General features: G+C 48.8%; 1 protein-coding gene and 1 pseudogene across 3 annotated transcripts; both read right to left on the reverse strand.

Annotated features, from left to right (window-relative positions):
* Window positions 1-1,373: 1,373 nt before the first annotated feature.
* Window positions 1,374-8,066, reverse strand: PGLYRP2 (peptidoglycan recognition protein 2). Of its 2 annotated transcripts, XM_003796510.3 has the most exons (6): window positions 7,603-8,066; window positions 6,815-6,955; window positions 4,352-5,416; window positions 3,138-3,348; window positions 2,235-2,532; window positions 1,374-1,479 (listed from the first exon to the last, which is right to left on the reverse strand). In XM_003796510.3, exons 2-6 carry the CDS (start codon window positions 6,873-6,875, stop codon window positions 1,453-1,455), a joined length of 1,662 nt encoding a protein of 553 aa, XP_003796558.2. In that variant the 5' UTR covers window positions 6,876-6,955; window positions 7,603-8,066; the 3' UTR covers window positions 1,374-1,452. The 2 variants fall into 2 exon arrangements, with proteins under 2 accessions (XP_003796558.2, XP_012664937.2); XM_012809483.2 differs by lacking the exons at window positions 6,815-6,955; window positions 7,603-8,066 and adding an exon at window positions 6,743-6,797.
* A 3,228-nt stretch (window positions 8,067-11,294) lies between these two features.
* Window positions 11,295-12,410, reverse strand: LOC100941276 (annotated as a pseudogene). Its single transcript, XR_001161565.2, has one exon. The product of XR_001161565.2 is annotated as a 40S ribosomal protein S23 pseudogene (transcript).
* Between the last annotated feature and the right edge of the window lie 618 nt (window positions 12,411-13,028).

Consider the following 13,028-nt stretch of genomic DNA (forward strand, 5'->3'; position numbering starts at 1 on the left):
TGTGAGAAGCCATCAAAGTGTGCATTTTGGTGGATTTTCCTTGTGTTTCTGTTATACCTCAATAAATCTTGAAAAATGAGGTAGATAGTCATATACAAGTTTTTTTTTTTTTTTGAGACAGAGCCTCAAGCTGTCCCCCTGGGTAGAGTGCTGTGGCATCACAGCTCACAGCAACCTCCAACTCCTGGGCTCAAGCAAGTCTCCTGCCTCAGCCTCCCAAGTAGCTGGGACCACAGGCACCCACCACAATGCCCGGCTATTTTTTGGTTGCAGCCGTCATTGTTGTTTGGCGGGCCCGGGCTGGATTTGAACCCGCCACCTTAGGTGTATGTGGCTGGCGCCTTAGCCACTTGAGCCACAGGCACCGAGCCATGTACAAGATTTTGAGCCCACAGTCCCAGTTATTTGGGTGGCTCAGGTGGGAGGATCACTTGTGAAGTTCAAGGCTGCAGTGAGCTATGATAGTGCTGTTGCATTCTAGGACTGCACACACAGACAGAGACCTTGTCTCTCAAAAGAAGACAGATGGATGGATAGACAGACAGATAGATAGATGGGTAAACGGTGTTCTGAGGAATAAATGAGCCAGCATAATTCTGTCCCAGAAGCCAGAAGATGACAGACTGGGTTTGAGTACCAGTTGGCCCCTTTCTCACTGTATGACCTCACATGTCACTTCTCTCTGAGCCTTGGTTTCCTCATTTGTATAAGATGATATCAGTTTCTTAAAGTTTACAATGTGAGGCTTTGTCTAGTAAATAAATATTTCCAGAGTGCCTACTAGGTGCTAGGGGCTGGATACCTCCCTAGAGCTCAAATACAGAGGAAGAAAGATCTTGAACTCAAGCATGGGATATGTCTACCTGGTGAAGAGGACTTGAAGGACTTGGACAGACTGGAGTACAGGCTCAGCAGAAGTGCTTCTATTTGATCAGGAAAAACCAGGGAAGGCTTCCCAAAAGAGGTGAAATTTGCAATCATTTGCCCACATAACAAGCAGCCTCAAAGTGTCAATGAATTAACATGTCCCTGAGAGTAGTCCTCAACTAATAACTGATGGGAGTTAGTGTATAAATATCCCAGCTATCCCATCCCTTGAGTGAGATGACTCTGAAGTTATTTGTCCTATGTTCTTCCCCAGAGCTCTCCAGTGGGACTGAGCCATGGTTGCCCACAGTGAAAACTTGCTTGGTAACACATCCTTACCTTGCTGCTTTCCCTTCCCTGCCTTGGTACCTCTTTTTCCAGCTGATCCATTCTGAGATCACCTCTTGATAAACTACCTGTACTAGAATCCTTGTCTCGAGGTCTGATTCTGGGCAAACTCAAACTAAGACAATGTGTGCAAACACACATGATGCATGAACAGAAACTTTGTTTCCATGGTCTCTTTATTAGAGGTCTGTGGCTTCTAGGATCAGTGTGGGCGGCTCCCTCCTGGACCTCTGAGAGTCATCCTTCAGTTCTTGGCTTCACAGTCTAGAAAAGACAAGGGAGTGTGAGGCTTGGTGTAGGAGGTGGCTAGGTCTGCCCTCCTCACCATAAAACCCTGGATCAGGGAGGGAGGGGACAGGGACCCAAAGTTAAGGAGTGGGGACAAAGCTGATTGTGGGCAGGCCAGGATGGGCAGATCTATAGCTTAATGAAATGAAGAGGCAAGCAGCATGAGATTATCCACATATGATTATAGAGGTGTTTTAGTGATGGAGGTCAGGGGCTTGGATGATGTCATCAGGCCAACGTTGTGCTGCTGGCTGGGCCTAGATTGCTTCGCAATAAGAGTTGTCATCAGGTGTCAGGGATTCAGGAACTGAACAAGCATCTTCAGGGCTGACATTGTCCAAGCAGAGGATTGCAACACAGGGTTAGGGGCTGGACAGAAGTTGTGTTGGCCAAAGTTCACAGGATAGGTTACTGTTGTAATGGACAGCGAGCCTGTGTGTAGGCAGCAGAGATAAGGCCATGGTTGGGTGGACCGGGATGAGGTTGTGCAGGCAGAAGGGTTGTTACTTGGGTATAGGTCATAAAGGCCCGGCGGAAGTTGTGAGGGTGGGTGGCAGGGCCCGTGTACTAGTTGGGAGGGCAGAAGTGTTAGGCACCTGGCAAAGTATAAACTGGCTGAGTTGGGGCCTGGCTGAGCCTGTGCAGTGTCAAGGGTTATAGGTAGGAATCAGGGGCTCATTAAGCAGACAGAGGGAATATGAACTGTGGTAATGCAGGCAGCAGAGACTCACTGCAGAGAAGTGTGGCCAGGTGCTCAACAGGCGGAAAAGCGCGTCGCCAGGACAGTGGGTGCGCACCAGCTGGCGGTGGCCCAGCAGCGCGTAGTCTGGCCGCAGTAGGCCGGCGCGCACCGCGCATCTTGGGAGCAGATCACGCACCGTGCGCAGCGCGGCCTCGGTGGGCAGCGCCGCCGTGTAGTTGCCTACGAAGGCCACACCGAAGCCGCGGGTGTTGTGGCCGCGCGTATGCGCGCCTACCCAGTGCCAGCCGCGGCCCTCGTACACATAGCCATCAGAGCCCACCACGAAGCTGCAGAGGGGACCAGAAGGAGGTACCACTCAAGGCTTGATGAATGCTCTTCCCCTTATCCTGCCTTCTCTCTGATTCCACCTGTGGCAAGGGTCAATGAACCCGAGTCTTGCTTAGTCCCACCTCTATCAAGTCCAGCTCCGTCCCACTCTCGTACCAAGTGCCACCCCAAAAGTGTCCTGTCTCTCTGGATCCGTCCCTCAGCATTGGCCACACCCCTTTTGTCTTGACCTCCTCCCCCACTGCATTTTCTCAAGTCCAGCTCTCATCCAATTCAGAGTCCTTTTCTGTTTTAGGCAATTGCGGCCCTGGCCCAGACTCAGCCCCTACCACAGGCCTCACTACTCTCCCAGGTCCAGCCTCCGGTTCTAGTTCTCTACTCTGATCCAAGATTCCCACCTATTCGCTATTCCTGGACCCTACTAAGGCCCTGCCCCTAGCCTAGGCCAAGGGCCAAGCCACCCTTTCAACTTGACTCCACCCATCACAAACTCCTCCTCCATCTTGCCTGCTTTCCTCGTCAGTTCCCCTGCCTCAGGCCCCGCCCACCAAGACCCCACCCCTTAGCATCGAACACGCCCCCTACTCTGCCAGGCCCCGCCCACCTGTAGCCGATGTCATCCCAGCCGTGAGTGTTCTGGTGGAAGCGCTGCATGGAGCGCATGCTGGCTGCGCAGCGCACCAAGTCTGTACAGGGAGATGCAGGAATGTACGTGTGATGCACATACAGGAAGCCGAGCGGCAGCTTCAGCGGCGTTGGGCTGCCCCGATATGGCTCCGCTCCCCAACGGCAGCGGGGGTGGATGGCTGGGCATCCTACAGACAAAGGGGTCCAAGGCTGGGGTCAGCAAGCATTTCTCTGCCTACTGCCAGCATCCCTATTAAAGGGCACATACGGATCATCCTCCAGTCTCCTCCTAAATTTGAGAGGAGTCCAGTCTCTCTTCCCACACAGGTCCCTATTAGGGACCAACTAACTAAACTAAATCTAACAGCATCCCAATCTTGTTGGAATATCTGCTATGTCCCCCATCCCCTTCAGGATAAAGCCCAAGAATTTTGTCCCAGACTTCAAGGCCCTTTACAACCGAGGACCCAATGCTCTTTCCAGCTGCCACATTGAAAAGGGAAGGCACTAAGAAGGAAGTCCAATTGTATGTTACTTGTTTCATGTGCTTCACTTTTTAAAATCATCCAGCAAATCCAAAAGATGGCAATGATTTATCTAGCTTTACAAAGAACAGAAGTTTCAGAGAACTGAAGCAAAATGGCTAAAGGTGCACAGGAATAACTGGCTGAACTTTCATTTGGACTTCTGTGCCTTTGCATATGCTGAGCCCACTGTCTGGAAGGTCATCTTCCTCACTTAAAAAAAAAAATAAGACAGGGCTCAGTGGCTCATGTCTGTAATCCCAGCACTTTGAGAGGCTGGGGTGGGAGGATTGTTTGAGGCCAGGAGTTTTGAGATAAGCCTGGGCCTCCTAGCAAGACCACATCTCTAAAAAAACAATAAATTAGAATTAGCTGGGCAGAAGTCTGATCACTTGAGCCTAGGAGTTTGAGGCTCCAGTGAGCTATGGTTGCACCACTGCACTCCAGCCTAGGTGACAGAGTGAAACTGTTCAAAAATTTTTTTCATCCTTCAAGGCCCAGCTGTAGCTTTTCCTAATCTTCGCAGCTGTCCTGCCCCACCCCATTCACCTGCCATAGCCTTTTATTGCCCCCTTGGAACTCCCCTAGTCTTGAATTCCCTTAACTACATGGGGCTGGGAGTATGTGAATCTGTGAAAGAGTCACAGAGGGTGGTGGACCTTCTCACCTAGGAAGACCTCAGTGAACTCCTGGGTAGCATAGGTGGCCACCTGAGCCAGCTGTTCTTGGCTCATATCTTGCAGTTGGGGGTGTATTGGCCTCAACTTCTGTAGCAGGGCAAGGGCTCTCCACACCTGCTGGGCCAGGGTGGTGGCTGAAGTTAGAGCAGCTCCATTCTGCCGTCGGAAGTTACTGCGGAGCCCTGGATGTCCAGCCACCCCAGCTCCATAGTACTGGCTCAGCAAGCTGCTGAGAGGTGGCCGGGGCTCGGGGGTCTGGCTCAGGTAGTATCCAAGGAGGGCCCCATCCAGGGCACCATTGAGGAAGGCCATGGTGAGCACTGATGCCTTGGGGTCCAGGAGTGTAAAGGTCCGTGGGGCAGAGAGCTGGTCCCAGCAACCCTCAGCCCCCAAACCTGGATGGCTCTGGATCTGGGGGCCTTGGATAAAGGTCATACCCAGGTTTTCAGCCACGATGACTGCTAGGAGGCTGTCTATAGTGGTTGGAGACTTGGTTTTGGCATTTGACAAGGATGTTGGGACATCTAGAAAACTAGTTATAGCATCTAGAGGGTTGGCTTCAACATCTGTAGAGGTGACACCTGGAGAGGAATCTCCAAGTCCTGAGGAGGTGGCTATTACATCTGGAATGTTGGGTTCAGTATCTGGAGCAGTGGCTTCAACATCCTGAGGGGCATCTGTGCTGTCCAAGGGCAAGTTTATGACCCTGTGTCCCTGTAGCCCTGCCTCCAGCCCCACCAACAGGGGCTCCACAGCCACAGTTGAGCCATCTGGTGCCAGCACCACCCCATATTCCTGCCCACCCCGTACAGCATGTTGGGCTACCTCCTTGGTCAGGAATTGCAGCCCTGGGCTCAGTGTGTAGGTATCCAGCTTGTCAGTGTTGAGGCTTTGTGCTCCAAGTAGGAAGTGATGGAGGTGATTGTGGGGGCCAGAGCTCTGGGCTGACAGCAGCCTTGCAGAGATGACATAGCTAGTGTTGGTTGCTGGTGCCTTCTGCTCAAGCTCAGCCAGGGCCTGGATGACAGAGTCCATAAGGAGGGGCATAGAAGCTGTAGGAAGGGAGAACATGTTAGCCTAGCAGCCCAGTCTCACCCATTCCTGAACTTCCTTGTCTGATTCCACATCTTCCCTATGTTCCCAGTTCTCCATCTTATAACCCCAAGACCCCCATCACTGTCCTTGTATAGGTGAGAAAAGTAAGACACACAGATCATTGCCTGTTGCTTAAGTGGTTTGGGTTGTTTGTGAGCACTGGGGGACCATAGCAGGTTTATGAGCAGGAGAGGGACATGGCCAGGTTGGCATTTAAGATTGTTTCTTTGGCTGGCAAATGGAAGTGGATTTTCAGGGTGTTAAGGTAGAGAAAGGGAGACGGTAGGTAGGTGAGTGATGATGGTGGCTGAAGGCAGGTTCTAGTGGTGTAGCAGAGAAATTCAGGGAGAGTACCCAGACCTTGAGGGGGAAAGATGGGACAGTTTTTGGTGTTGGATTTGGGATGGGGGGATGTTAGTATGAAAGGTACCTTCTAGAATACCTAGTGGGAGAAGAAGTATGAGCTTGTGGCATATGGGAGAAATGTCAGTGGCTGAACCTGGAAAATAGAAGTACTAGGCCACCTGGCTCAGAGCCAGATCCAGGATGGGTAGTTAAATAATAGCTAACATTAAGTAAACATTTACTATATTCCAAGTACCACTCTAGGTGACTTATATAACAACTTGCTTAATCTTTATAACCCCTGTGAGGGGGCCTGTTAGCCCCTGTCTTAGTCTATTTGTGCTGCTGTAACAGAGTGGGTAGTTTATAAAGAGCAAAAATTTATTTCTCCCAGTTTTGGAGGCTGGGAACTCCAAGATCAAGACACTGGCACCTGGGACTTCCCACCCTTCAGAATTGTATAGAAATAAGTGATTGTTCTTTACAAATTACTTAGTCTCAGGTATTCTGGTATAGCAGCATAAAAGGACTAAGACAAGTCCATTTTTATAGATAAGGCACCTGAAGCACAGGGAAGTTAAGTTACCTGCCTAAAGTCAAACAGCAAAGAAGCAGCAGAGGCAGGATTTGAACCCAGGAATTCTTTATCCCCACACTGTGCTGTTTAGAATCCAAGTTCTTCTTCAGACAGTCAATACAGAAATTCTTCTATAGCTTTGTTCTTTGCCTTAAATGCCCTTTCCTGCTTCTCCCCCAAACACCATTCTCCTTCCTGTCCTAGATCTTTTCTGTGTCTCCTACTCTAGGAAACCTTGCCTATTTTTGGTCCCCAGGCCCCAGGTCCTTCCCCTATCCCCTGCCATGACCTAATGGGAAACATTTTGTTCCCAGATGGGAGGTTACTTGACAGCTGGGGCTTCCTAAGTCTCTGGCCTCACTCCATACACAGCTGGACATGGAGGGAGGAGTGAGTCCTGGGCGAGAGTCCTGACCCCTGACTTCTGACTCACCTGTCCCTGGCTCTGGCCACAGCAGCAGTCCAAGCAGAATCCAGAGGACACCTTGGACCATCGTTGAGTGGTTTTGGCTTTCAGGGTTTATACCCTCTTCACCTCAGTGAAGCACCTTGGTAATTCAGGAAGGAGACAGGCCTGGAGGAAAGAGCAGAGCTTCTGGCCACTGTCAAAGTCCAATGGTGAATGGCACAGCTGCCTTTAGCAGAGCTGTGGGTGGGAGGAAGCAAGGGTATGGGGCAGGGTGCCTTGGGTCAAGGTCATCTGAGACTTAAAGTCTCCCCTGGCCTATCCTGTCTCTCCCAGGCTGAGGTCAATGGTCAGTAAGCCAGGCCCATCCTAGGAGGGTCCTGGAAGCCAGAGAGTTCAGACTCCAGCAAACGCTGCCCATTCTTGAGGTAGTCTGAGGCCAATCCAGTAAGCCCTGCAGCTTCCCTACAGTGACAGCTCTGCAGCTGCTGCTGACCACCAAAGGGGACTCTGCTGTCTGCTCACTTGACTGGTAAGACTAGGTTCACTGGGGGAGGGGACGGAAAGGGGGGCCTGAAGTTGGTGCTGCCGTCTGCTTTCATTGCAGCCAACACTTCAGGCTCAGGGAAAGGTGCAGGGCCAAGGATTTTCACTGAAGCCTGATTTGAAGATTTGAGTCTACAGGGACCAGGAAATACTACCTCTCATCCAGTTCCAGGCCCTGATCCTGAGCCACCAGAGGTAGCTGAGAGCAGGGTTTGGGCTTAGGGGTTCAGAACCCGGGCTTTGTTTTTGGAGCTAGCTTCTGGGCTCACCTGTGTTGGCAGAGAGGTGTCCTTTTTCTTCCCCTGGTATCAGTGGCTGAGTCCTGCAGAGTGGGTCTGTCTCCCCTTTATTCCAGAGTCAGGTGGGGCTGGGCTGATGTGGTTGGGCCACTGTGTATGTTAATTGTTTCCCTGTGGTCCTCTCACCACAAAACCAGCTAGGGGAGTTTCTGGGACTCTGGCTGGAGACTCAGCATTGGGCGGGCCCTGGCTAGCCTAGGAATGCCCAAACTGAGGCAGGCCCGGGATTCCCCAGGGGCTACCACTGGGAACTATTCAAATATCAGCTGTCCTCTTTCTGGGGACCCTGCATTGCCCAAAACAAAGGTGGGCACACAGTGGAGGCCCAGGAAGTGGGGACTTGAGGGATAACATCCTCGGGGGAGTCAGAGACAAATATCCTCCTCCTGAGGGACGGGGCTTTGCTTGGTAGAATCACATGGAGAATGTGGACAAAATTTTACAAAGAGGGGGCCAACAGGTAGAGAATATTTTATAAATATGTTGTAAAGTTTTGTAATGAAGTTTTTTTTTTTTTTTTTTTTGAGACAGAACCTCACTGTGTTGCCCTGGGTAGAGTGCTGTGGCATCACAGCTCACAGCAACCTCAAACTCCTGTGTTCAAGTGATTCTCTTGCTTCAGCCTCCCAAGTAGCTGGGACTGTAGGCGCCCTCCATAATGCCCAGCCATTTTTTGGTTGCAGCTGTCATTGTTTGGTAGGCCTGGGCTGGATTCGAAGCTGTCAGCTCCCATGTATGTGGCTGGCGCCCTAGCTGCTGAGCTACAGGTGCCAAGTCAAGTAGTGAATATTTTAGAACTAAAGGCACATTTAGCTGTAATTTTCCATTTTTCCCTATGTATGGTGACTTTATAGGTGACCTTTGGGACACTGTATTTTTCTCTTTCCCTATAATTTTCTTAATAAAATTATGTTTTCTCTAACTTACTTTCTAGTAAGAATACAGTATATGATACATATACAAAACATGTTTGTTTGGTTGTTTGTTATTGTAAGTCTTCTGGTCAATGATAGCCTATTAATAGTTAAGTTTTGGGAGAGTCAAAAGTTAAACACAGAGGTTGATTGTGAGCAGGGGGTTGGTGCCCCTAAGCCCTGAGTTGTTCAAAGGTCAACTGTACTTTCACTCTCCTACAACTCCTCTGTGCTTCACATGTGTCCCCCTCTGCCCTCCCTAGCCCTTGGTAACTCTTGATCTTTTCATTGTCTCCATAGTTCTGCCTTTTCCAGAATGTCCTATAGTTGGAATCACACAGTATGTAGCCTTTTCAAATGGGCTTCTTTAACTTAGTAATATACATTTAAATTTCCTCCATGTCTTTTCCTGGCTTGATAGCTCATTTTTTTTGAATGCTGAATAATATTCCATCGTCTAGATGCACCACAGTTTATGTATCCCTTCTCCTTCTGAAGGACATCTTGGTTGCTTCCAAGTTTCGGCAATTTTGAATAAAGCTTCTATAAACACTTATGTGAAGGTTTTTGCACGGACTTATGCTTTCAAATTCTGTGGATAGACACCAAGACGTATAATCAGCTTGACACCTGTGGCTCAAGTGGCTAAGGCACCAGCCATATACACCTAAGGGGGCGGGTTCGAATCCCAGCCCGGGCCTGCTAAACAACAATGACGGCTGCAACCAAAAAAATAGCCAGGTGTTCTGGTGGGCACCTGTGGTCCCAGCTATTTGGGAGGCGGAGGCAGGAGACTCACTTGAGCCCAGGAGTTGGAGGTTGCTGTGAGCTGTGATGCCATGGCACTCTACCCAGGGGGACAGCTTGAGGCTCTGTCTCAAAAAAAAAAAAAAAAGAAGTACAATCGTGGATGATATGGTAAGAATATGTTTAGTTTTCGGCTTGGTGCCCATAGCACAGTGGTTATAGCGCCAGCCACATACACTGGAGCTGGTGGGTTTGAACCCGGCCAGGGCCTGCCAAACAATGACAACTACAACAAAAAATAGCCGGGTGTTGTGATGGGTGCCTACACTCCCAGCTACTTGGGAGGCTGAGGCAAGAGAATCACTTAAGCCCAAGAGTTTGAGGTTGCTGTGATGCCACTGCACTATCTACCAAGGGCAACATAGTGAGACTCTGTCTCAAAAAAAAAAAAAAGGACATGTTTAGATTTTTTTTTTATATGTTTAGTTTTGTAAGAAACTGTCAACCTATCTTTCAAAGTGGCTGTACCACTTTCCATTCCCACAGCCATGAATGAGAGCTCCTGTTGTTCTAGATCCTCTCCAGCACTGGTGCTTTTATCTAATGACATATGATATAAAGCAGCTTTTCATATGCTTATTTGCCATCTGTTTATCTTCTTTGGTAGGGGTCTGTTCAGGTCTTTTTTTTTATTTTTTGAGACAAAGTCTCACTATGTTGTCCTCTGTAGAGTGCTATGATGTCACAGCTCACAGCAACTTCAATGATATCACAGCTCACAGCAACTTCAAACTCTTGGGCTTAAATGATTCTCTTGCCTCAGCCTCCCAAGTAGCTGGGACTATAGGCACCCGCTACAACGCCCAGCTAGTTTTGGTTGCAGTTGTCGCTGTTGTTTAGCTGGGTTCGAACCCGCCCCATAACCACTCTGCTACGGGCGCTGAGCCAGTCTGTTCAAGTCTTTGGCTTACTTTTTAAACAGGTTGTTTTCTTATTGTTGCGTTTTAAGAGGTTTTTTTTTTCGTATATTTTTGGGTACCAGTCTTTTAACAGATGGTCTTTTGCCAGTATTTTCTCTTAGTTGGTGGCTTGTCTTTTTATTCTTTTGGAATAAATAATTTTTAATGCAATGTCTTAAAGAATCAAAGTGAATGCAAAATATCAATGATGAATAAAATATTAAGATTTTAAATAAAGACAGGATCAGTAGCAGTGCTGTGTTGGGGATTTTGGAGCCAGAGGCAAAAGGGAAAATCAGAAATTCTGATCTTGTCTTTTCACCTCACTAGTTTTGCCCTAGTCCTGGTCCTGTGTCCACCAGGGTGCAGCCCCCAGTATGCTAAGGGGTGTCTCTTATTTGAGATCCCCACTTGTCCTCTCAGTGTGGGAATGACCTTGATTCGCATCTGGACCCTGGGTTTGCTCCTCTGTTTCCCTCTAGTGATTGGGGCTGTTGGGGACCCCTTGTGGTTTAATTTAACCTTCTCCATTTATCCTCATTTCACTCAGAGGTAGGCTGAGTTCAGAGAGGTTAGGTAACTTACTCAGGGTCAAACAGCTAGAACCCAGGAAAGGGGGTGGGGCTCCAAACTCAGTGCATATTTTTCATTATCACAGGCTGAGGCTTTCAGGGCACAAGCCCAAGCTTGGGTCTGGACCAGAGTAATTATGACACCCTTCATGCAGGGGACATGTTTGTAGACTGGCCTCAGAGCAACTTCACAACTAGGAATTCATGGGTCAGTCAGCTGGAGAGAGCTGTAAGCTTGGAATTGTCCTTTAAACTTAAAGTTGGGTGAGGCTGTGGTTGTGTTGAGCCAAAGGTGTGTCCCAGATGGCAGGCATTTTCCATAAGGTCTATCTGGGATGTGTGACTTTCTGGGGCAGAACGCCTCCTTCAGGAAGAGTTCCTGATTACTCCTTGCTCCCCTTTTTTCCTCCCAGATCTGTGGCTTGAGGTTCCTTCCTTTGACCAAGGCTTGTGCTTGCAGGGATGTGAGTTTCTCTATCCATTGTTGCCACATTCTCTTTGGGTGCTGAGAAGTGCCCAGCACAGGCTCAGGGACAAAGTGTGTGTCAGGGAGGGATTGCTAAGTATATGAAAAGCCTGCTGAGAGAGTGGGGTCAGTTTGGGTTGGGCTCTGAAACACATGCACACAGATTCACGCACCCACACACCAACACACCTGGGCTGGGCTGGGCCTGGGAGGCAGCAGGAAGGCTGGAAATCCCACTATGAATCACCCCCTACCCAGTTTCCCTCCCAATTGTCAGGGTAGGTCGAGGCCCCTGAAGACTGTAGTCAGACCAGGGGTCTCATGAGAATAGCCAGTGAGTAGGGTGTGAGGCCAGCTCTAGTGGAAGCAGTGTTGGCACAGACAGGAAGAGCCCTGGGCCCTAGATCTTAAGTGAGGGTGGAATCAGGCCAGAGGAGAAGGAACCTGGGCCAGGGCGAGCCTGGGCTAAAGGTCAGAGTTGATTCACTGTGGTAGCACTAATGAGACTAATGAAGACCCTGACAATAATAATTAAAACTACTGTTTGTGGGGCTCTGAGCTAAGATTTTATGTGCTGTTTTTTCTCTTATTCAGCTCTGAGGTATTTTTTTTTTGGCATATGAAAATTTATTACTGTGTTTTCATCAAAACTTATGATCTTGGTTGTTCCTTTTTGCCTTTGTAAAGGGCCAGAAGAGAGACATTAGCTACTTTGACAACCTTAAAGCAGACTCCAGGAATGTCACCAACAGCATGACCTTTTTGACCAAATCCAGCAACCAGAAACTCATCGTTTTCCTCAATAAAGTTCAAGCAACCTTGTTCATTGGGTACAAATGCTGTGATTTTCTTGCCATACTTGATCAGTTGGACCCTGACACACTTCCTGATGGCAGAATTTGGCTGTTTGGTTTCAACTCCTACTTTTTCCAACACAATCCCCTTTGCATGGGAAGCACCTCCAAAAGGGTTGGCCTTCGGGACTGTGCCCAGATGGGCCTTCTTGTACTGTTTATCATGCCACTGCTGGTCTCGTCTGTGACTACGGAGCTTCTTAGCAGTTTGGAGCCCACAACACTTGCCCATTGTGCCGGCACCGCGGGCCTATGCGAAAGAGAGAACAGCTCTGAGTTTTCAATTTTAGAAATAGGGTCTTGCTCTGTTGCCCAAGAGATCTTCCTGCCTTGGCCTCCCAAAATGCTGGGATTACAAGTCTGAGCCACTACACCCAGCCTAGCTCTGGGTTTTGTTAATAGATGTCACAGAGCAGGAGTCAGCAAACCACAGCCTATTAGGTGGTTGCCTATTTTAATAAACAATGCTTTGGGGCAGCACCTGTGGCTCAAAGGAGTAGGGCGCCGGCCCAATATGCCGGAGGTGGTGGGTTCAAACCCATCCCCAGCCAAAAACTGCAATAAATAAATAAATAAATAAAATAAACAATGCTTTGTTTTGTTTTAATACATTCCAAACCTATTTTTTTGGAGGTGAAATTCACCATTTAAAAATTGTACAATTTAATAGCATTTAGTATCCTCAGAATGTTCAGACTGGATGCAGTGGCTCATTCCTGTAATCCTAGCACTTTGGAGGGCCAATAAAGGAGGAATGCTTGAGGCTGTGACTTTCAGAACAGCCTGAGCAACATAATGAGACCCCATTCCTACAAAAAATTAACAAAAATTAGCCAGGCATGATGGCATGCACCTATAATACCAGATATTCAGGAGGCAGGAAG

This window comes from Otolemur garnettii, unplaced genomic scaffold (genome assembly GCF_000181295.1).
Source record: "Otolemur garnettii isolate 467f Iridium unplaced genomic scaffold, OtoGar3 scaffold00105, whole genome shotgun sequence".
Classification (NCBI taxonomy): Eukaryota; Metazoa; Chordata; class Mammalia; order Primates; family Galagidae; genus Otolemur; species Otolemur garnettii.